We start from the raw sequence: 25,211 nt of genomic DNA on the forward strand, positions 1-25,211 counted from the left end.
TCAGTTTATTGCATGAGGAATGGAATATAAAAGTGTATCCTGAAGGCACTCAGTTCTGCACCATCACCACCTCTTAATTATGATCGAATTAACCTAGACCATCTTTAGTGATTTTTCTTTTTATTCATGGGATGTGGACATCGCTGGCTGGGCCAGCCTTTATTGCCTATCCCTAATTGTACCATAACTGGTTGCGGCACAGTTAAGAATCAGCCACATTGCTGTGGATCCAGAGTCACATGCAGGCCAGACCCGGTTAGGACGTTAGTGAATCAGGTGGGTTTTTATGACAATCGACAATCATTGTGTATCATGGTCATCATTGGACATTTAATTCCACATTTTTATGAATTTAAATGTCACCATCTGCCATAATGAGATTCGAAGCCGGGTCTCCAGATTACAGGTGACAATACACCACCACCTCCCCATCTTTAGATCCGTTGCTCCTCGACCCAATTTAAACTCTTATTATCCAAACAGTATGTGGCCTCCCAATACTTGGAACCAAATGCACCTCATCACATTTATCTATGTTGAAATTAATTTGCCTGTTACATGCTGATTCTACAGGTTTTATTAATGTCATGTAGTCACACATATGTCAGTATTTATTACAGCCCCAATATGGTCAGCAGCAAATTTCAAAGCTGTATTTTTGAGGAAAATACAAAGATTAAGTCAGGCAGATGCATAAAGAAAACATTAATTGAGAGCTAAAGAAAAAGGAATTGTGTTCACTTTTGAACAACCCGGGGACTGCCAGATGGGCCATAATGCTAATTTATAATTCTGTAGATTTCTAGGATCAATTTGGACCAAATGCAATCTTGGCATCCCACTGAACATGGGATAAGAAGGTCAGATTAGGGTTGAGTAGAACGCTATGGTTATGCACTGATGGCTCAGCTTGAAAGGTCAGCTAAGGAGGTTGAAGGAGCTGAAGCAAGAGTAATGATGCGGCAATTGATAAGGATGGTTTCAACTTTGCTATAGAGTAACAAATTTTGACTCATACATGATGTAATGTCGCACAAGCAAATCTACTTTTCATCTACGACCATCAAATCTAAAGCTAATGAAATCCTGCCCAATTGCTTCATATCTAACCTTTCCTTTTCAGAAATTATTCTCAAAATCCCCCTTGCCATTTTCTGTGTTATAAACATTCTTTGGTCATAACTTGTTGATACTCTAAAAGCCCTTGAATACTTTAATAAGTGTGGTGATATGCATCACTGTAAATGCACAAGGGGTTAATGTAAATACACTAAGACTAAGTAAACACTAGAGGGAGCACCAGAGACATCATGACATGCAGACATACAGCTAATGAACACATAGAATAGGACACGACCAATGGGCAGTCAAGACACCCAGAGGTGACACTACCACAAGGGGGCAACCCATATAAAAGGACAGGGCACACTGCCCCAGATCATTGGAACTTTCTCCCAGAAACTAATTTACACAGACAGACTGCCCTTGCCTTCAAAAGCCTCATAAAAATAAATCACTCTTCTTGATCATGTCCCTCTCTTGCCCAGATCTAATCTTCGATGTAAAACATAAATGGTCTGCTGCACAAGAGACGCTACAAAATTCAAGTGTTGATAATAACCTGTTCATTTGAAGTTGCATCAAAAATTACTCACACGCTAACTTCACCTCCAGAATAATATAGATAAAGTTTGCAATATATTATCTTACCTAGTCTTAGTTTAATTTTTGCCAGCAAGATAATGTGTGGCAAATAGATGTTTTTCAATGGGAATACTGGCATGGAGTAAATTCTTCCATTTGCTTGATGCTGCACACTTTCACCCAGTGAAACAAGCTACACACAAAACACAAACACATTTGCTCAGTTCATCCCTTCACGAAAGGTTCTTCAGTTTTACTGATTTTCCAGAAAGAAAGAGTAATCAAATTAAAAGATTTACATAATATGCACAAATAAATTCAAATAGGTTACATAGAATCTACAGCAAAGAAACAGACTATTCAGCCCAGCTGGTCAATGCCAGTGTTTATGCACCATATAAGCCTGTTCTCTGCTTACTCTATCATTAGTCCATCAACATATCCTTCTATTCCTTTCTCCCTCACGTGCTTGGTTAGTTTCCCTTAAATTCATCGATAATAATAATCTTTATTGTCACAAGTAGACTTACATTAACACTGCAATGAATTTACTGTGAAAAGCCCCTAGTCGCCACATCCAGCGCCTGTACGGGTACACGGAGGGAGAATTCAGAATGTCCGAATTACCTATCAGCATGTATTTCGGGACTTGTGGGAGGAAACCGGAGCACCCGGAGGAAACCAACGCAGACACTGGAAAAACGTGCAGACTCCGCACAGACAGTGACCCAAGCCGGGAATCAAACCTGGGTCCCTGGTGCTGTGAAGTAACAGTGCTAACCACTATGCTACCGTGCTGTCCTATTCACATCACCCCCCAAATTGTTTGCACATTCACTGCTCTAACCTTGAGAAAGTTTCTTCTGAACTAAAAACAGAAAATGCTGACTCAGCAGGTCAGGCAACATTTGTGCAGAGACTGAGATTGGGCTGTAACTTTCCAGCTCTCCAGTGTTGTATTTGATTGGGGGGTGCCCCAAAAATGTGCTGGGTAATTCCCTTCAGAGGTTCCGACATAAAGGTTTTCAAACTTCACCTGGGTAATTGCCCTGCACTGAAAACCGTTCAAAAATGCAATTTAAATAGCAAACTGTGTAACGTTGATAGGTAACCAGAAAAAGAAGATTCTCGCACACAGGCAACCTCCCAGGAAAATCCTACGCCCCTAAATACCCCCATCCGCTAAATTACCCTCCACTATCATATTCCTCCCAACACTCCCATGGGAAACCCCCCCCCAGACGCAGGACGTCTCTTCCTCTCCCCATGGGCCTGACCCCTACACATGCCGTGGACTCAACCACACCACGCACTCCTAAATCAGACCCCCTTACTGACCCCCTCGCACCACGCAACCTGTACCCTCCCACTATGATCAATCTTCCCACCCTGCAGCCCTGACCTGAATGGACCACCCCCACCCAACTTGACCTTCGACCCGACTGAAACCCCCGTGACATGTTCCTAACCCCTCCCACCCACACAGGCTCATCACAACCATCGAATGGAGATGGAAGACAGAATCTTACCATGGAGCGCAATTAAATGGAAAAGCAAGCATGAACTCCCGTGAGCTTCCCAACATGTGGCCCAGCGAGACCATAACTGCTAGAAAACATTAATTGGTCCACTTAACGAGGCCCCATGCGCATCATGCTGCAAATGCCTGTCCCGCTGGCTGATTCACCGGGACTGCGCTCGCCAGTCCCCTGCTAACAAGGGAGAGCCATACCTGAACCGTGTCTCACAGTCAACCCCACACAACTCGTAGTCATGCTATCGGGGAGATCAGCTCCACAATTCGGGGATGCCGACCTGGCCAGACTATTGGACTCGGTCAAATCGATGGGGTGCCCTGTTCCCCATAGGGTCTCGGAGGGGCAGCCACAGGGCAACTAGTGCTGCCTGGGAGGAAGTGGCAGCGGCCGTCAGCTCGGGAGGACTGGCACCCAGTACCGTAAGAAGGTCAACGACCTCCATCGGGCCACATGGGTGGGTTGGCACTGGGCCCCCGACCCCCACGAGCATACACCTAGTCCTGCCCCCACCCAGCACGGTTAACGCAAACACAAAATTGCCCCATAGAAACTGTAAGATTTTAATTTCATGTGTGAAATTTAACAAGCCCCTATTAATTCCGTGTTGAAATGTGCTGCCAGAAAACTGTTTATAGTATGACTCTTCCTTAGGCCTGGCTTTGTTTTCCTCTTAGCATTGCTGAGGTTTCAATTGAATAATGTGGAGACTAAGGGCAGGAGCAATGTTTGACTGCACCATGACAAAGCAATTTGTTGTGCAACAGGTTACATTTGCCATAAGTCACTTCTGTTTAAGTAAGGACATGGACAAAAAACATTGAAAGGTTAGTACCTGATCAATAATCAGTTTCTGGGCTGAAAGACACTGACTGATCTTCTCCTGCATGACAACATCTTTTGAGGTGCACAACGTTTCTGTTTTTCTTAAATCGGTCAATTGAAGAATAGCTTGGGCAAGAATCATTTGGGCACTAGGTGAAATAAACCGTCTTGTATTTAGTAGCTCTATAATTTTCTGTTTATGGAGTAAAACATAGAAAATATAATTATTTTCAAAAAGTATAAACAATACTAAAATGTAAAATTGGACAGAACAAGACATTTGAAATCTCAGTGTGCCTGAGTAAAAGTGAATGCACTTTCCACATTGGCCGATAATTTACAGCAGACCATGAAGGACGAGACACGATCAATAACTCCTGAAGCGAGATTGTAGGACAATTGAAGGCTTTATTGAACTAGCTGTTTCCCCCAGCAGCGCAGGTACAGAATGCAGCAGCGAGGGAAACACAGACTCTTATACTCTGCCTTACTGGGCGGAACCAGCAGGCAGGCTTCACCAATGATCTTACAGTATCAGGTACCTCCAACACCAATGATCTGACAGCATCATATTCCTCCAACCTAGGTACCGTAATACCCCTAATACCGACTACCACATTCACCCCCTGTTAAAAAAAGAGTCCGGCGGGGGTGGTGGTCTCGCGCTATACAGCGGTGGAGGTTATGGCGGTACCCGTCGGTGGTACAGTGTTTTGCCTCTTTACAGGTCACACAAATTATTTCCAGGTACATTTCACAATGAAGTTATTAGTCGATCGGGGGCCCTGGTCATCCTCTGTGATCGTCGCAGTTTCGGCGGTGATGCAGGCGCCGGCTTGGGCATCCGTGACTGCGGGAGCGTGGCTTCTTCAGCTTCATCACCCCTGGGTGGGACCAGTGGAAGGACCGATCCCCCTGGGAAGGGGGCAGCCGTGGGGTGCACCGGTGGGAGGGTGGGTGGGGTTGGTGAGGGGGGGGTGGGTGGGGATCCAGCGTGCGGCAGGTCCCGGAGGGAGACCGTATCCAGCCAGCCGTCGGGGTACGCCACATAGGCGTACTGAGGGTTAGCATAGAGGTGTACCCTCTCGACCTTCACATTTGGAAGAAAATAGACTTATCAGTGATAGGCAGCATGGTTTTGTGCAGTGAAGGTCATGTCTTACAAACCTAATAGAATTCTTTGAGGAAGTGACAAAGTTAATTGATGAGGAAAGGGCTGTAGATGTCATATAATGGACTTCAGTAAGTCGTTTGATAAAGTTTCCCATGGCAGGTTGATGGAAAAAGTGAGGTCGCATGGGGTTCAGGGTGTACTAGCTAGATGGATAAAGAACTGGCTGGGCAACAGGAGACAGAGAGTAGTGCTGGAAGGGAGTGTCTCAAAATGGAGAAAGGTGACTAGTAGTGTTCAACAGGGATCGGACCACTGTTGTTTGTGATATACATAAATGATCTGGACGAAGGTATAGGTGGTCTGATTAGCAAGTTTGCAGATGATACTAAGATTGGTGGAGTTGCAGATAGCGAGGGGGACTGTCAGAGAATACAGCAAAATATAGATAGATTGGAGAGTTGGGCAGAGAAATGGCAGATGGAGTTCAATCTGGGCAAATGCGAGATGATGCATTTTGGAAGATCCAATTCAAGAGCGGACCATCTGGTCAATGAAAGAGTCCTGGGGTAAATTGATGTACAGAGAGCTCTGGGAGTTCAGGTCCATTGTACCCTGAAGGTGGCAACGCAGGTCGATAGAGTGGTCAAGAAGGCATCCAGCATGCTTGCCTTCATTGGACGGGGTATTGAGTACAAGAGTAGGCAGGTCATGTTACAATTGTATAAGACTTTGGTTCGGCCACATTTGGAATACTGTGTGCAGTTCTGCTCGCCACATTATGTAGCCACCTGGGGTGGCCACGTCCCGATTACAAAATGGACACTTTGCAAAGAATACAGGGAAAATGGACAATGTTGAGAAAGCAAGCAGGTGCAAGGTTTGTCTGTTGATTGGAGCTGTAGCTCCCAGACAAGACCGATACTGCAAAGCTGTTACCATACTAATGAGCCATCTCCGGGGACAAAAGGGAAACATTTACCGTACTTTCCGGACTATAAAGCGCACCTGACTATAAGCCGCACCCACTGATTTTGAAATTTTTTTTTATTTTGAACATAAATAAGCCGCACACGTATATAAGCCGCAGGTGCTTACCGGTACATTGAAACAAATGAGCTTTACACAGGCTTTAACGAAATACGGCTTGTAACAAAAATAAAAAATTAGCGGTAAAGAATAGCCTACCAAGAAAGTCATTGGTCACTGTGGAGCGAAATCAATCCGATTAAGCTCTTAAGATTAACATAGAATCATCAGTTTGAAACATTAAAAATAAATAAATCATGTGTAAAAAGAAGTATTTTATTACTGATCGTAATCAAGATATCACCAACCCAGGTGATCAGAGTCACTATCCTCCTCTTGTGCACTGAAACCACTGAAGTCATCTCCTTCAGTGTCAGAGTTGAATAGCCTCAGAATTGCTTCATCCGATGTTGGATTGTTTTCATTGTCGCTCTCATCACTTTCATCCGGAGGCAAATTTCCCGCTGAGCTCATGCTGCCCTCTTCAACACGCAGCAATCCAGCTTTTCGAAACCCGTTGATGATAGTGGATTTTTTAACAATGCTCCACGCTGTCAGGACCCACTGGCAGACTTGACCATAAGTTGCTCTTCGCATGCGGCCCGTTTTAGTGAAGGATTTCTCCCCACTTGTCATCCAAGCCTCCCACTGAACACGAAGCGCCACCTTAAATGCACGATTTAAACTGATGTCGAGTGGCTGTAAATACTTTGTTGTGCCCCCAGGAATCACAGCTGGAATTGAGTTTGTCCTCTTGATGGCTTCTTTCACAGAATCTGTTATGTGGGCCCTCATGCTGTCCAAAACGAGCAATGCCTTGTTCCTGTGAAAGAATCCTCCCGGTCGCTTGCCGTAGCACTCCGTATGCCATTCATGCATTAGGCTTTCCGTCATCCATCCTTTCTTGTTGACTTTCACAACAATTCCTGTAGGGAATTTTTCTTTTGGTATCGTCGTGCGTTTAAAAATCACCATCGGTGGAAGCTTTTCTCCCGATGCCGTGCAACTCAGAACACAGGTGAAGTGCGTTTTTTCATGCCCAGTTGTTTTCAGCATGACGGATGATTCACCTTTCCTGTTGACAGTCCGAGTGAGAGGCAGGTCAAATGTCAGAGGAACCTCATCCATATTTATGATATTGTGTGGGCCAATGGAATGCTCTGCTATCATTGCATCAGTGAATTTGCGGAAGTTTGAAATTTTTTCCTCGTAGTCGGGAGGGAGCTGCTGACACAAACTCGTCCGTACCCTGATGGACAGGCCTTTACGTCTCATAAATCTGAGACACCACGATGGTCCACCTCTAAAATTCTCAAACTTCATTGCGGTGGCGATTGTTTTGGCTTTCAGTCGGATCTGTACAGTTGAAACACCTCGGCCGTCTGCTCTCTGCATGATGACCCAGTCTTCGAGCTCATTTTCTAGTTCGGGCCATCTGCTTTTCTTCCCTCTGAAAGCTTTAGTTGTCTTTTTGCACTGAGTCAATTCCTCACGCTGCTGTTTCCAACGTCTTATCATCGACTCATTAAGACCAAGCTCTAGTGCAGCAGCTCTATTTCCTTTCCCAACAGCCAGATCGATCGCCCTCAACTTGAAAGCTGCATCATATGCATTTCTCCGTGTCTTTGCCATGATGAGGGTGACAAAATGACTACCGTAATCAGAATGATGGGATGTTTGAGCGCGCTCGATTTAATCTAAACAGTAAACTAAAAAGTTACATTGTTTTACCTTGACCCATTACGCAATTTCATTGGTTTAGTGAAAAGAAAGCGGGAAAAATCCATAAATAAGCCGCGTCGTTGTATAAGCCGCGAGGTTCGAAACGTGTGAAATAAGTCGCGGCTTATAGTCCGGAAAGTACGGTAGGTAAACGATACTAAAGCAGACACCCCGGCGCCAGAGGAGACTAGAACAAAGCAGGCCAACGGCCACCTAGGGCAGCCACCCCTTTATTGGAGGAAATCGATACCGATGATCAGGATATGGTCCATTTAATTGGGACCAAGTTCAAGGCCCGCCCGAAAGCGCGCGAAGCCCCCTTCGGGTATAAGAAGAAGCCCCCAAGAGAGAATCGTTCTTCTTGGCCTTGGCTCTCAGCAGCGAGAGACCTGCCTAGCAGCTGCACCAGAACAACTAAGTCCAAAGTCAACGCACGCTACGGGATAGACGCTACTATTCCGTACCAGCTCGACCCCAGCAGCCTCAGAACCGGACAACGGCCATTGTTCCTCTGACTGAGTGGGCGCCCGAAGTATAGGCTTTAGTAGTCGTGATAGTTTAGTTGGTAGAGTTTGTGCATGAGTACAATTGACTGTGTGTGTAAATAAATGAGCTTTGATTTCGAACTTACTAACTGGTGTATCGAGTCTTCAATCAGTATTCGGTTTTGAACCTTGCGGCGGTAAAGATACCTGGCGACTCTTGAGCAAATGTAATTAGAATTAAGGAAGGCGACCATATTAACCACCATGAACAGAGCCAATTAAAGAGAGAACACAACAAGCAACATTTACTGGCGACATCTAACGGGACACGATTTAGAAGTGGTCTAACTACTCCGAGAGAACCCAAATTGTAATTGAGAATCCAATTAGAAACAGAAAAACCCACAAGCATTAGAACAATACTGATCAAGCCTCCGAGATTCGGAAGTGTGTTAATGCATGCGTACTAACAGGGATATAAGGTAAACCTGAGAGATTTTGTTGCGTAAAACTGTCGGGAGTTTTGTTGGCCGGAAAATAGCGTAAACCGTACCCGTGTTTACATCACCACTTTATCACCACCTGTTCCAAATTCAGTAGAGAACCCAGAGACAGAGAAGATGGCAATGAAGGCAATGGAACGCCTTATGCACCCCCAGGAATTTGAGGTCGCAGCGACCAGTAGAGTGGGACAGTGTCCCGTTTGGGAAGATGAGATCAGGAAATATCTCAAAGGGAAAGGATGGTGGAAAGGATTTGGAGTGAATTCTGTGCCAATGACGAAACAGGTCCCGGGAGTATAGGACATATTTGGTGGGAGAACCTGTCATAGGTCCACAAGAAGATCTTGGGAAAAGCTCGCAAGCCGATGCCAATCGTGTCCTGCTTGGCACAATTGTGAGGCACAGAGGAGGTCGTTAGGACGCTCTGTAGAGAGATTGAGGAGAGAGATAGAAATAGTGAGGTAGATGTGAGCGAAGTTGAGAAGGAGAATAAGAAGTTAAGAGAGACATTAGCACCGAGGGACAGAGAGGTGGATGATGCCAAGAGGGCACACCAGTCTTGTCTCGCGCATTTGAGTAGTTTCCAGACCCAGTATGATAAGGCCTATCAGGACACGCAACGTGCAGTCTTGGTAAGACAAGAAACTGAGCAACAGGTTGAGAAATTGCAGAAACAGTGCAATGATTTGAAAGCAGCCCTACGAGCACTCCGTACTTCCACAATGGAACAAAGGCAGAGCTCCGTACTTCCACAATGGAACAAAGGCAGAGCTCCGTACTTCCACAATGGAACAAAGGCAGAGCTCCGTACTTCCACAATGGAACAAAGGCAGAGCTCCGTAGACCACGCAAAGTGCTGGAAGCAAACTGCAGAATTGCAATCTCTGCTTTCCGTTCAAAATGGGTTTCAGAGTACATTCCGACCCCAATTAGATCAGGAAAATGGCCCCGATTGGCAGGAATTGAATGAAACTGCCCATAGATATGTGCATGGGACATGCACGCAGGAAAAACCCCAAAAAAGGAGAGCACCCCAACCCCCGACTGAACAGGCTGAACATACCCCCATGAACCCTGTAACCACACACCGCAGGGCCGCAGCAGAAGGAGACACAGATTTCCTTGATACAACCCCATTAACCGTAACCTAATTACGGGACACATGTGGAAAAATTACACTGTTCCTTCCCACATCAGACCCCCACCAGTTTTTCACTAAAGTTAAACACCAGGACACCATGTACGGCCTGGACGAGAGAGAGCAGGTAAAGCTCACGGTTCTAAGCCTTGACCCTTTAGTCGTGGCAGCCCTTCCTGACCCACAGAATGTAGGAGGAGGCACACTCCAAGAGATGCACACAGCGATCCTTGATGCGATCGGCTATAATGGAGGAGACCCGGTAGAAGGCCGAAACAAGTGGAGGCAAAAGAAGACAGAGCACCCCACAGTGTTTGCTGGACGCTTGTGGATTCACTTCACAGCAGTTTTCGGAGAGTTAGCCCACGCCCATTTGTCCGCAGATAATATGGCCAAATGGACTTGAGTCCTGGTCTCTCATGCAACAGAGGCAGGACAGAGAGCTTGTGCAAATTATGACCCCTCAGACGAGGCCCACAATGAAAAATGGGTTTTGAAAAGGTTGTCCTGCGCTTGGAAGCAATCAGTCCAAGGCAAAACCGCGTTTATAAAACCCAAGGAAGAACAGACAGACATGAATCCAGTTAAAGCACACCAGAACCCCGCATGGGTAAATGAGGACAGGAACAGTCCATCCCAGCCCAAATCACAGGAATGCGACAATTGTGGACAGCTTTGCAAGAGAGTGCAACGCGCCACAAAAGCAGCAGAGAGTCCAACAGACAGGCACCCTAAATAGGAAAAGGGCAAAGCCGATTCATAGCATTAGCGCCCGTTCAGAGAATGCAGACATGAACGGCACCGACTGACGGTGTTCGGGCTCCCCAATTTGGGTCTGCGACACCCTTTGGGACAAGTCCGGTAGACCGGTAATAGCAGGCAAAGTCCGGGGACTCCCGTAGAATTTCTTTGGGACACAGGAGGGTCCCGCACCACACTCAATTCCTCCATGATGTTTCAGAGGGACACGTGGCCCACCACAGACACCATCACACTCAGCGGCTTTACAGGTCATTTACACCAGGGACACATAACAGCCCCTGTAGCGACACAGATAGGCAACATTACAACCAAGCACCCCATAGTTTTGGTTGATCTGCCCCAGACAGGTGAACATATCCTAGGGGTCGATTTTATGAGCTACCACAATCTTTCTTTTGATCCGGTAAACAAGTCATTTTGGAAAATGGCAAAAGCAGCATGAGCCCCCATCACACTCACAGTTGGAGAGTACGAGTACAGGATTAGCTCAGTAGGAGACTTCTGGTTCGACCCTCGAGCTTTAGTCCAGGTTAGGGCAGTCCTGCAGAAACACAAAGCAGCATTTGCACAGCACAAGCACGACTGTGGCAAACTGGCTGGCTCTGTGCATATCACAGGTCCTGATCCCAGACCCCAGAAGCAGTACGGATTTCCCCAGGAAGCAGATGGAGAAATCTCAAAGGTAATAGAGAGTTTACTTGACCAAGGCGTACTGAGATCAGTAGCCTCCACAAACAATGCCCCAATTTGGCCCGTCAGGAAACCGGATGGATCATGGCGACTGACCATTGATTACCGGGAACTGAACAAAGTAACCCCAGCAGCAGCCCCCACCATAGCCACGTGTCCCGAGACCATGCTCAAACAGGGACTCCAGTCAAATTTTTTTTCGGTTTTGGACATTAGCAACGGTTTTGGTCCATTCCATTGGATAACGTGTGCCAGTGCAAATTCGCCTTTACATTCCAGGGGCAATATACGTGGACGTGCCTTCCACAAGGCTTCCACAACTCCCCCTCCATTTTCCACCGACAGCTGGCAAATGGATTAGCAAAATTGTTCCGCCCCGATTGTCTGGTCCAGTGTGTAGATGACTTGCTACTACTGAGACACAAAGGGAGAGCACATTTCGCTTTTCGCCGAACTTATAGGACTCCTAAAAGAAACTGGTTGTAAAGTCAACCCCAAGAAGGCCCAGATTTTGAAAGAAAAAGTGATTTACTTGGGTACAGTAATCACTCATGGTAAACGCGAGATCGAGCAAAAGAGAATTGACTCGATCATCAAATTGCCCCTTCCCCACAATGTCTCAGCCCTCCGGTCATTTCTAGGACTGGTTGGCTGCTGCCAAAACCATATTGACGGTTTTGCCACTAAAGCAGCACCCCTTTCCGAACTTCTCAAGAAGCAGGCACCTTGGGAATGGCTTCCACAGCATACGGATGCCGTGGATACTTTAAAAAAAGCACTCAGCACAGCCCCCGCACTACAGGTCCCAGACCCACTTTCCCCGTTCGCTATCGAAGTAGCAAGCACCGACTGAACCCTTTTGGCCGTGCTCCTCAAGGAACGCCATGACCTGTTACATACACCTCACGCGTTTTAGGTCCTGTCGAGCAAGGATTTTCTGCCTGTGAAAGACACCTGCTCGCAGTCTTTTGGGCAGTACAGTACTTCGCCTACATTACAGGACTCAACCCCATCACCATTCTCACTGAACACACCCCAACACAGCTATTGTTAGACGGCCGACTTAAAGATGGCACAGTCAGCCAAATCCGCGCAGCCCATTGGACCCTTCTTTTACAGGGACCGGACATTACAGTAAAAAGAACCAAGACCCACACCTTCCTTGCCAATAATTTGCAGTATTCAGGCACCCCTCATGAGTGTGAGATCATCACCACAAAACATAACACAGGCCCATTTATACGGAAGACACCTCCCAGGAAAGCAGACAGTACACCCCAGAGACCCCAGCCCACAGACACGTGCGCACCCCTGAGGATTTATGTAGATGGCTCCTCCACAGTTTTAAATGGAAAGAAAATCACCGGTTGTGGCATTTATGTAGAGGACGCGCAGGGACGCGCCCTAGATGAGATTTCCCTAAAGTTGCCAGGACACTTAGGCTCGCAGGCAGCAGAACTGGCAGCAATCGCTTATATTGTAGACCACCCTGACTCAGTCCCGGTCCCAGCAGACATCTATTTGGACAGCTTGTATGTCTGTAATAGTTTAACAGAATTCCTACCCCTGTGGGAAACAAGAGGATTTGTTTCCGCAGACGGGAAACCCCGACCCTCAGCCCCATTACTCCGACATATCTTAGAGGCAGCGAAAGACAGAAAATATGGAATCGTTAAGATTTGCAGTCATCACCGTTCTTCTCCCCCTGGTAACGTTAAAGCAGATGCCCTAGCGAAGGCAGGTTCCAGGCATGGTTATTTTTGGAACCACCCCCCGAAAGCACCCCAGGACAGTTCAGGTCTCACAGACTAACATTCAGGATCTAGCGAAAGCACAGAAAGAAGATGAGAAACTCAGGGAAGTTTTAAAGGGAACCTTCCCAGCCCTGTATAATAAGTTTAAAAATGCAATAACCACACATGACAGTGTGATTTTGAAGGAAGGCATTTATGTAGTTCCCAGGCAGGACAGGAACCAGATCATTTGTCAGTTCCATGACAATCATGGACACCAAGGCATTGAACACCCCTTAGCCCACCTCAGACCGCTCTGCTGGTGACCTGATTTAAAAGCCGATGTAACCCACTATATTGAGAATTGCTTGATCTGTGCCCAGAACCATCCGGACAGATATGCAAAAAAAAGGCTCAACTTAGACATACCCGCCCCGTTAATGGCCCCCGGACGAATCTCCAGATAGATTACATAGGACCCCTACACCCTTGCAGAAATGGATATAAGTATGTGTTGGTGGTCATCGACACAAAATGGGTGGAAGCTTTTCCATCAAGAACGAATACGGCAAAAACAACAGCTAAAATCCTAACACACCAGATCTTCACAAGATGGGGACTCCCCCGCAGTATAGAGGCTTCCATTTCACAGGACGCGTAATGAAAAATGTCCTCACAATTTTCGGCATTAGACAAAAGTTCCATATAGCATACCACCCCCAGTCAAGTGGTAATGTAGAGAGGATGAACAGGACATTAAAAGCCACCCTCAGGAAAATGGTGCAGCAGAATAACAGCACCTGGGATTCAGTTCTCCCATTTGCTTTAAAGTTCTTACGGAACACGGTATCCACGTCCACAGGATATACCCCGCCCCCCCACTCTCATGACCGGACGCCCTATGAAAGGGACAGAGTATTCATTAGGACTGGATTTGGCCAGCCCCGCAGTGACAGCCCTCACACACGAAAATGCTGTCCAGCAGCTAATTGAGAACATAAAGGCATCCCAACCCGGAGCAGCTGTGAGACTTGGGACACGGAGGAAATAGAGCAAGGCTTTTGGGCAGCACGGTAGCATGGTGGTTAGAGTAAATGCTTCACAGCTACAGGGTCCCAGGTTCGGTTCCCGGCTGGGTCACTGTCTGTGCGGAGTCTGCACGTCCTCCCCGTGTGTGCGTGGGTTTCCTCCGGGTGCTCCGGTTTCCTCCCACAGTCCAAAGATGTGCGGGTTAGGTGGATTGGCCATGCTAAATTGCCCGTAGTGTCCTAAAAAAAGTAAGGTTAAGGGGGGGGGGGTTGTTTGGGTTACGGGTATAGGGTGGATACGTGGGTTTGAGTAGGGTGATCATTGCTCGGCACAACATCGAGGGCCGAAGGGCCTGTTCTGTGCTGTACTATAGAACAGTACAGCACAGAACAGGCCCTTCGGCCCTCGATGTTGTGCCGAGCAATGATCTCCCTACTCACACCCTATCCACCCTATACCCGTAACCCTTAACCTTACTTTTAGGACACTACGGGCAATTTAGCATGGCCAATCCACCTAACCCGCACATCTTTGGACTGTGGGAGGAAACCGGAGCACCCGGAGGAAACCCACGCACACACGGGGAGGACGTGCAGACTCCACACAGACAGTGACCCAGCTGGGAATCGAACATGGGACCCTGGAGCTGTGAAGCATTTATGCTAACCACCATGCTACCGTGCTCCCCACCATACTGTTCTATGTTCTATGCTTGTTTCGACAAAACAGTACACTGTAGCCACCTGGGTTGGCCACTTCCTCACACAAAATGGAAGAACGCAAAGGTTACAGGGAAAAATGGACAGTTGCAAAGAGCCAAGCAGTTTGCAGAACCCCCTGTGTATTCTAGCTGCTAAAGAAACCAGACAGCATTGTAACTAACGAGGTGCGCATATTAAGTGAGCGATTCCCGGTGATTCCCAGGCACAATGGACACAACAATTAGAAGAGATTGATACATTCTATAGAAGGTCAGACATCCCGGCGCCAAAGGGAGTCTGAAACAATAAGCCCCAAGGACCGCCCAATGATCAAGGAACAGCCATGTTATTGGGGAAATTCAAATCAATCGATTGGGAAGAGACACAATCGATTGCAAGTTTATAGAGGGTCCGCCCAGAAGGGCTCGAAGCCCCTGGGACCTATAAAAGTCAGGTCCCAGGACTGATTCTTTCTTCTTGACTAGCCGGCCCTCCCAGCAGAACACTTTTGCGGCAGAAGACCTTGAGAAGGAGAGGCCTGGTCAGCAGCCGCCATCAAGTAAGTGTCATACAACGCACGCTACGGGAGGAGACACTCCTGACCCCTTTAGTCCACACCAACTGGAAGCCTGCGGATCCAGGACAAAGCAAGAGGCCATTGTTCCCTGATCCGGCAGTTCCCTTATTCCAGATAAGTATTGGCATGTTAGTGGTAGGAATAGCCTAGTCTTTTAGTGTTATATTCATGAGTAGTAAATAACTGTAATAATAAAAGTGTCTTGTTTGAACTTACTAACTGGTGTATTGAGTCATTGGTCTGAACTTGAACTTGAATCTTGTGGCGGTATCATAAGGATACCTGGCGACTCTAGAGCTAAGGAATAAAACAGAGCCAATTGAGTGTAAAGCACACTCACCCAGAATGAGCAACAACACGCCACTGAGTTTGCAGTCGGGCAGCAAATGATGCTTTCCCTATACAACCCCAGTTCATTCCTTTCCCCCAAATTTTCCGGACCGTACTCCATTTCGGACAGTTCATTCCTCCGTATACAAGATTACATGTCCCAATGGCAAGTCTGCGTGGTTTCACATAAACCAGCTCAAGGCTTATGGCTCGCAGAATAACCATTCAGACCACATCTTGCTCGCAGCAGCAGACGAGCATGCCCCGCCCACAGATGACACATTCCTACCCTTCCCCAGCCAGTCCAGCCCGTCCTCAGACACAACTTCAACTCCACCCCCAGATGCACGACTCCGCCTCTCCCTTCCTACAACCAGCAGCGACAGTGATAGCGACAGCAATGACGACAGCCGCAGCACACTACGATATGACTATCCCCCTGTACCAGGCCCTACTCCCAGCGAATCCGAGCATGATTCCAGTGACCCCTTCGAGATTACGTACATAAAAGCCCCTGACCCAGACCCACCGCCCGATGATTACGGATTGAGCCCCAGTAGCTCCAACCTCGACACACGATTCTGGCACTGAGACAATTTGTTCAGGCTCATCCGGAATGATGAGATGGACCCCAATTCGCCCCACGCAGCTTTGGCAAAGTTACTCCAGTCGAGATTATGGCAGCCAGGAGAAGATGATGACATAGAGCCTGACTCCCACCAAACGATTCCCTTTGCGACTCTGTTCGCCATTGAACAATGAGGTGTCCAGATGATGGTAAAAAGGAACCGATGGAGAGATACGGTGTCCTTTCTGATGGAACCTACACCATGTTTGTTGTATGTTTGTTCGTTAGTGTTGATGTTAAGAGCTGTTTATAAATTTGCACTTTTTTTTTTTCACGGCCCCACGCCACCACTCCTTTAACGCCCCCTGGCAGTTAATGGAACAAGTTTGTCCCCAGACGCCCGTTGGGACTAGTTTGTCCACAGAAACCTTTTAGAGGTAAAAATTTGCCCAGACACCAGTTCGTAACTGCTCTTCTGCTTCGAGAGAGGAGGCATAACTGCAACCCCCACGACGACCACATTCTTACCCGTTCTTGCCGGTTGCTCATGCAGTGGAGAAACGGCACTGTCCCCACCCTGCCTGAGGACCCCCCCCTCTGGTCAGTTATGCTTGGGTAGAGCACAAATGGCACTGATCACCGTCCTACCCGGGGATTCCATCCATTTCTTACCCGCCACGGCCCATACGCACCCCATTTTGGCACTTTTCATTCGAAATTCTTTGTTTGTTTTACGGCGACACTTAGGTTGCTCTCCATATGCTATTTACATCCTCAAACATTGGGATGTTAAATCGCACAGGCTGCGAGGCGGCCCGCACTGTGTCAGTATTTTTCTCGGATGTCTTGTCCAGCAATTCAGTTTTTTAAAAAATGAGGGAGTCACAGATGGTGACCAATTACAAAGGGTAATTGGCAATAAAGGACAGACAGACAGACAGACATACGAGATCTTAAACAAGATAATAACAGATATTATGCTTGTGTTCACAGAATTCCGGAACCTCAGGAAGCAACAAGAAGAAAAGAAGAAGAAAGAAAGAAGAAAGATGAAGACAACCTCCATCTTATTCACCCGGATCTTAGAGGGATCCCTTCAATTGCCCGCGGACGCTAACCCCCTCACCCCTACCCCACAGGCCGTCAATGGTTCCCACCCCTGAAATACACAGAGCTCAGCGACAGTTAACAATATCCCGACCTGCTGTGATAAGTTTATCACCTGGTATTCACTATTGTATGTAGTAGAAGCCCTCCTAGTACTGGTGGCACTTTGCAGTGTCGTGCAGACAATTAGAATCAGAAAATGGCAAAGGAGAGCCTACCGCTCTCGCACCCCGGCATACACGTTTATGTCCCCTATTTTCGGACACCACCAAACCCCCGAACCCCTTGACATGAATTAAAGTGCATCCGTTTTCTTTGTGTGTTTTGATTTGTTCAATAAAGAAATGTAAGCTCTGTGCTCGACTGCCAAGCCAGAGAAATCTGTGTGCTGCTATTCGTACAGTTTAAGATGTTTTAGATTATTTTTGAATTGTTTGAGTGAGGATAGTTAGAGGTTCCAGTTTTTTTTGTTCTGTAATGCATACCTGTATGTCATAGCGCCCCGTAGAGTTTTATAATAATGCATGCATTTAAATGATTTTAGGTAACATTGTGTTACATAGCATAGGGCAGTGTAGAGCCCAGTTAAGGGTGCCCCGTTTGGTCAGAGAACAAAGAAGTCACGGTAATGTGATCCTTCACGCTTCGCGTGGAGGATCACAAGGAGTGCGTGTAGCCACCTGTGGTGGCCACATCCCAATTACAAAATGGACACTTGGCAAAGAATGCAGAGAAAATGGACAATGCTGTAGCTCCCAGACTAGACCGATACTGCAAAGCCATTACCATACTAATGAGCCATTTCCGGGGACAAAAGAGAAACATTTAGGTAAACGATACTAAAGCAGACACCCCGGCGCCAGAGGAGACTAGAACAAAGCAGGCCAACGGCCACCTAGAGCCTGCCAGCAATCAGGGCAGCCACCCCTTTATTGGAGGAAATCGATACCGATGATCAGGATATGGTCCAATTAATTGGGACCAAGTTCAAGGCCCGCCCAAAAGCGCGCGAAGCCCCCTTCGGGTATAAGAAGAAGCCCCCAAGAGAGAATCGTTCTTCTTGGCCTTGGCTCTCAGCGACGAGAGACCTGCCTAGCAGCTGCTCCAGAACAAGTAAGTCCAAAGTCAACGCACGCTACGGGATAGACGCTACTATTCCGTACCAGCTCGACCCCAGCAGCCTCAGAACCGGACAACGGCCATTGTTCCTCTGACTGAGTGGGCGCCCGAAGCTAAGAATAGGCTTTAGTAGTAGTGATAGTTTAGTTGGTAGAGTTTGTGCATGAGTATAATTGACTGTGTGTGTAAAAAAATGAGCATTGATTTTGAAGTTACTAACTAGTGTAGCGAATCTTTGATCAGTATTCGGTTTTGAACCTTGTGACGGTATCGAAAGATACCTGGCGACTCTTGAGCAAACGTAATTAGAATTAAGGAAGGCGACCATATTAACGGCCATAGACAGAGCCAATTAAAGAGAGAACACAACGAGCAACATTTACTGGCGACATCTGACGGGACTCGATTTAGAAGTGGTCTAACCACAAGCATTAGAACAATACTGATCAAGCCTCCGAGATTCGAAAGTGTGTTAATGCATGCGTACTAACAGGGATATAAGGTAAACCTGAGGCATTTGCAACAATCTTCAGTCACTATTCGGTTTTGAACCTTGAGGCGGTATCGAAAGATACCTGGCGACTCTTGAGCAAACGTAATTAGAATTAAGGAAGGCGACCATATTAACCGCCATAAACAGAGCCAATTAAAGAGAGAACACAACGAGCAACAATTACCAGAAGGATGTGGATGCTTTAGAGAGGGTGTAGAGGAGGTTCACCAGGATGTTGCCTGGTATGGAGGGTGCTAGCTATGAAGAAAGGTTGAGTAGATTAGGATTATTTTCATTAGGAAGACAGAGGTTGAGGGGGGACCTGATTGAGGTCTACAAAATTATGAGAGGTATGGACAGGGTGGATAGCAACAAGCTTTTTCCAAGAGTGAGGGTGTCAATTACAAGGGGGTCAATATTTCAAGGTGAGAGGGGGAAAGTTTAAGGGAGATGTGCGTGGAAATTTTTTTACGCAGAGGGTGGTGGGTGCCTGGAACGCTTTGCCAGCGGAGGTGGTAGACGTGGGCACGATATCATCATTTAAGATGCATCTAGATAGATATATGAACGGGTGGGAACAGAGAGAAGTAGATCCTTGGAAAATAGGCGACAGGTTTTGATAAAGGATCTAGATTGGCGCAGGCTGGGAGGGCCGAAGGGCCTGTTCCTGTGCTGTAATTTTCTTTGTTTTTTGTTCTATTTTGCTACTTGTTCCTCGATTCCACAGGTTCTAGTCGGCCTTGTGGCACAATGGTCGCGCTCCTGCTGGTGGACCAGAAGCTCCCGGTTTGGGTTCAACACAGGGATTTGTTGGCCACAGAAGGAGTGTTTAATGCGGTTCAATGGGCTGATAATCAGTTCAGAAATCCTTCCACTACTTCCTCCCTATTCCCCCCCAAAAACAGGATATGGAAGTGAATGTATGCTAACAACAACAACTCCACAGGCTCTAACTGTAGATATACATTCAATATATCATCAAAGGCTTTTGGAATATTCATTTATATTGCACCACTGTATTAACCTTGGCGTTTAAATTTTTGATGGAATTTGGCCATCACTAGCTGGGCAAATATTTGTTGCCCGCCCATAATTGCCCTCGAGAAGGACTCCACCCTGAGGAAGCTGCACTCATCCAGGCAAGTGGATGATATTCCATTACACTCCTGACTTGTGCCTGTAGATGGTGGACAGGCTTTGGGGATTCAGGAGGTGAGACCTGCCTTTGTAGCTACAGTATTAATTTGGCTAATCCAGCTCAGTTTCTGATGAATGGTAACCCCCAGGATGTTGATTGTGGAGGTTCGGTGATGGTAATGCATTGAATGTCAAAGGGCAATGGTTAGATCCTCTCTTGTAGGAGATAGTCATTGCCTTGCACATGTGTATCGCGAATATAACTTATCAATTGTCAGCCCAAGCCTGGATATTGTCCAGCTCTTGCTGCATTTGGACATGGACTGCTTCATTATCTGAGTAGTCGAGAATGGTGCTGAACATTCTGCAGTCATCCGCAAACATCCCCACTTCTGATCAATGAAGGGAGGTCATTGATTAGCAGCTGAAGATGGTTGGGCCGAGGACACTATCCTGAGGAATTCCTGCAGTGATGTCCTGGAGCTGGGATGATTGACCACCAACCACCACAACATTCTTCCTTTGTGCCAGGTATGACTCCAACCAAAGGAGTGCAGGAGAGCATGCCAAGAGTAACATCAGGTGCACCAAAAAATGATGTGTTAACTTGGTGAAGCTACAACACAGGACTACTTGTGTGTCACACAGCATAAGTAGCAAGTAATAGACAGAGTTTAGCATATCCATAACAAACACATCCGATCTAAGCTCTGCAGTCCTGCCACATCCAGCCGTCAATGGTGGTGGACAATAAACAACTCACTGGAGGGAGAGGCTCCACAAATGTCCCCATCCTGATTTCCCCTAATTCCCATTGACTCCCATTTAGCCAGGGCTCCTTGATGCTATACTCAGTCAAATGCTGCCTTGATGTCAAGGGCAATCACTCTCGCATCACCTCTGACATTCAGCTGTTTTGTTTGAACCAAGGCTGTAATAAGACAAGGAGCTAAGTGACCCTGGTGGAACCCAAACTGAGCGTCCGTGAGCAGGTTATTGCTAAGTAAGTGCTGCTTGATAACACTATTGATTACTCCTTCCATCATTTTGCTGATGATAGAGAGTAGACTGATAGGGCAGTAGTGGGCTGGGTTTGATTTGTTCTGTTTATTGTGTCAGGACACACCTGGGTAATTTTCTACATTGCCGGGTAGATGCCAGTGTTGTAGTTGTACTGTAACAGCTTGGCTAGGGGTGCGGCCAGTTCTGGAGCTTGAGTCTTCAGTACTATTGCCGGAATATTATCAGGGACCATAGCCTTTGCAGGCAACTCACCACCATCTTCTGAAGGGCACAGAGCGATTGGCAATAAATGCTGTCCTAACCAGCGATGCCCACATCCCATAAATTAATTTTTAAAAATTTAAATAAAAAATATTCAGTACCTTCAGCCGTTTCATGTGGAGTGAATCGTATTGGCTGAAGACTGACATCTGTGATGCTGGGGTCCTCCGGAGGAGATCGAGATGGATCATCCACTCAGCACTTCTGGCTGAAGATTGTTGCAAATGCCTCAGCCTTGCCTTTTGTACATATGTGCTGGGCTCCTCCATCATTGAGGATGGGGACATTTGAAATGAAATGGTGCCTCTTCCTCCAGTGGGTTGTTTATTGTCCACCACCATTGACGGCTGGATGTGGCAGGACTGCAGAGCTTAGATCTGATGTGTTTGTTATGGATATGCTTACCTCCGTCTATTACTTGCTGCTTATGCTGTGTGACACACAAGTAGTCCTGTGTTGTAGCTTCACCAAGTTAACACATCATTTTTGGTGCACCTGATGTTACTCTTGGCATGCTCTCCTGCACTCTTCATTGAACCAGGATTGATCCCCTGATTTGGTGGTAATGGTAGAGTGGGGATATGCCAGTTGAAGTTGCAAATTGTGGTTGAATACAATTCTGCTGCTGCTGATGGCCCACAGAGCCTCATGGATGCCCGGTCTTGAGTTGCTACATCTGTTCAAAGTTTATCCCATTTAGCATGGTGGTAGTGCCACACAACACAATCAAGGGTATCTTCAATGTGAAGACGGGACGTTGTCTCCACAAGGACTGTGTGGAGACTTCTACTGATACTGTCGTGGACAAATCTGTCGTGCTAAGCACACTGAGAAAACACGGGCTGCAACTGGATGCAGCTATAACTGAAATATACTCCAGACCTTGAAGTTAGTTCAATTTGATATATTGAACCTGTCACACAGTTAGCTCAGTTCTTTGTGAGTTCGACTCTCTGCTAACCTAAGTGTGATTACTCTGTCTGACTGAACCAGACTAGCTCTTAGCCACGTGCTGTAGGTGTTATGTGATATATATACCTGACTCACTCTGTAGATGTCCCCAGTGGAAAGAGGCGTAGTATGAGTGCCTCGTGCCTTTCATAGTGAGAAACCATCCCCAAGTGTTCTGCCTGCTGATTGGTTATGTGCTGTTCTCTGTGTTCATTAGCTACCTGTCTGTATCTCATGATGTGCATGTCTGCATATCATGACAAGTTCCATCTGCAGCAGGCAGATTGGTGAGGATGAGGTCAAGTATATTTTTCCTTCCGGTTGGTTCCCTCACCACCTGCTGCAGTCCCAGTATAGCAGCTGTGTCCATTAGGACCCGGCCAGCTCGCTCTGTGGTGGTACTACCGAGCCACTCTTGATAGTCATTGAAGCCCCCACCCAGAGCATATTCTGCGCCCTTGCCGCAGGACCAGAGGCATGTGGTCCGTCTCGATGGTGAACGTCGGCAGGTCGTAGACATAATCATGGAACTTGAGAATTCCAGTGAGAAGGCCCAGGCATTCCTTTTCAATTTTGGCGTACCACTGCTCGGTGGGTGGCATCGCCCGTGATGCGTAGGCAACCAGTGCCAAGGATGAGGTGGAATCGCACTGGAGCAACACCGCTGCCATCCTGGCTCGCATCTGTCGAGATTTTCGTTTCCCTGTCAGGATCAAAAAATGCCAATACAGGTACAGTGGTGAGCTTGGCTTTCAGCTCCAACCACTCTGCTTGATGAGCTGCCTGCCACTCAAAGGCAGTAGACTTTTTCACCAGGTGTCTGAGGGCCGTGATGTGTGAGGAAAGGTTTGGGATAAACTTGCCCAAAACGTTTACCATGCCGAGGAAGCGCAGCACTGCCTTCTTGTCTTCAGGGGTCTTCTGGCTTTGACGGCCTTGACCTTGTCTGTGTCCGGGCGCACACCCTGCTGAGATATCTGATCACCTAAGAACTTGAGTGTCGACATGCCAAAGCTGCACTTGGACCTGTTCAGCTTGAGGCCATTGGCATGGACACGGCGGAATACCTGCTGGAGACGAGAGATGTGCTCTTCGGGGGTTGTGGACCATACGATAACGTCATCCACATACACACGAACCCCTTCAATGCCCTCCATCATCTGCTCCATGATTCTATGGAAGATCTCCGAGGCCGAGACAATGCTGAACGGCATACGATTATAGCAGTACCTGCCAAATGGGGTGTTGAAGGTGCAGAGCCTTCTGCTGGACTCATCCAGCTGGATATGCCAGAATCCATGTTCCTGGCCTTTGGTGAAGTTAAACGAGTTGAAGAGTTGGTTGGCTTGATCCCCCGCAGTTGAGAGGAGAAGCGTGATCTTTCTTGTGCCAGACGCACCCTCGAGGTCTGAGGCTTCGATGCACAGCAGAAACCTTTGCTTGAAAGTCCGCCAGTTGGCACTGAGATTTCCGGAGCTCCTCAGCTGTTGAGGAGCCTGGATCTTCTTCATGGTGCCGGGATACATTTACTGGTCGTCAAGGAACAGATTGAGGTAAAATAGCTGGGGCCTTAACAGATATCTTTGCAGCATCCTTGAACACGGGTGAGGTGCTGGAGGACTGGAGAATCGCTAATGTTGTCCCCTTGTTTAAGAAGGGTAGCAGGGAAAATCCAGGCAATTATAGACCGGTGAGCCTGACGTCAGTGGTAGGGAAGCTGCTGGAGAAGATATTGAGGGATAGGATCTATTCCCATTTGGAAGAAAATGGGCTTATCAGTGATAGGCAACATGGCTTTGCACAGGGAAGGTCATGTCTTACCAACTTAATAGGATTCTTTGAGGAAGTGACAAAATGATGAGGGAAGGGCTGTAGATGTCATATACATGGACTTCAGTAAGGCATTTGATAAGGTTCCCCATGGTAGGCTGATGGATAAAGTGAAGTCTCATGGGGTCCAGGGTGTACCAGCTAGATGGATAAAGAACTGGCTGGGTAACAGGAGACAGAGAGTAGTGGTGGAAGGGAGTTTCTCAAAATGTAGAACTGTAACCAGTGGTGTTCCACAGGGATCCGTGCTGGGACTACTGTTGTTTGTGATATACATCAATGATCTAGAGGAAGGTAGACGTGGTCTGATTAGCAAGTTTGCAGATGACACTAAGATTGGTGGAGTAGCAGATAGTGAAGGGGACTGTCAGAGAATACAGCAGAATATAGATAGATTGGCTGGGTGGAGAAATGGCAGATGGCGTTCAATCCTGGCAAATGCGAGGTGATGCATTTTGGAAGATCCAATTCAAGAGCAAACTATACGGTAAATGAAAAATCCCTGGGGAAAATTGATGGACAGAGAGATCTGGGTGTTCAGGTTCATTGTACCCTGAAGGTGGCTGCGCAGGTCGATAGAGTGGTCAAGGAGGCATACAGCATGCTTTCCTTCATCGGAAGGGGTATTGAGTACAAGAGTTGGCAGGTCATGTTACAGTTGTATAAGACTTTGGTTCGGCCACATTTGGAATACTGCGTGCAGTTCTGGTCGCCACATTACCAAAAAGATGTGGATGCTTTGGAGAAGGTGCAGAGGAGGTTCACCAGGATGTTGCCTGGTATGGAGGGTGCCAGCTATGAAGAGAGGTTGAGTAGATTAGGATTATTTTCATTAGGAAGACGGAGGTTGAGGGGGGACCTCATTGAGGTCTACAAAATCATGAGAGGTATAGACAGGGTGGATAGCA

General features: G+C 47.1%; 1 protein-coding gene across 2 annotated transcripts in view; it reads right to left on the reverse strand.

The window, feature by feature from the left end:
* Positions 1 to 25,211, reverse strand: part of cfap54 (cilia and flagella associated protein 54) — a 763,542-nt gene that overhangs the window by 143,618 nt on the left and 594,713 nt on the right. For both annotated transcript variants that reach the window (XM_038810895.1, XM_038810894.1), the window contains 2 exons: positions 4,015 to 4,197; positions 1,711 to 1,837 (listed from right to left, as the gene is read on the reverse strand). In XM_038810895.1, the coding sequence (XP_038666823.1) occupies positions 1,711 to 1,837; positions 4,015 to 4,197 (310 nt within the window). The remainder of the gene's footprint in view (positions 1 to 1,710; positions 1,838 to 4,014; positions 4,198 to 25,211) is intronic.

This window comes from Scyliorhinus canicula, chromosome 11, assembly GCF_902713615.1.
Source record: "Scyliorhinus canicula chromosome 11, sScyCan1.1, whole genome shotgun sequence".
NCBI lineage: Eukaryota > Metazoa > Chordata > Chondrichthyes > Carcharhiniformes > Scyliorhinidae > Scyliorhinus > Scyliorhinus canicula.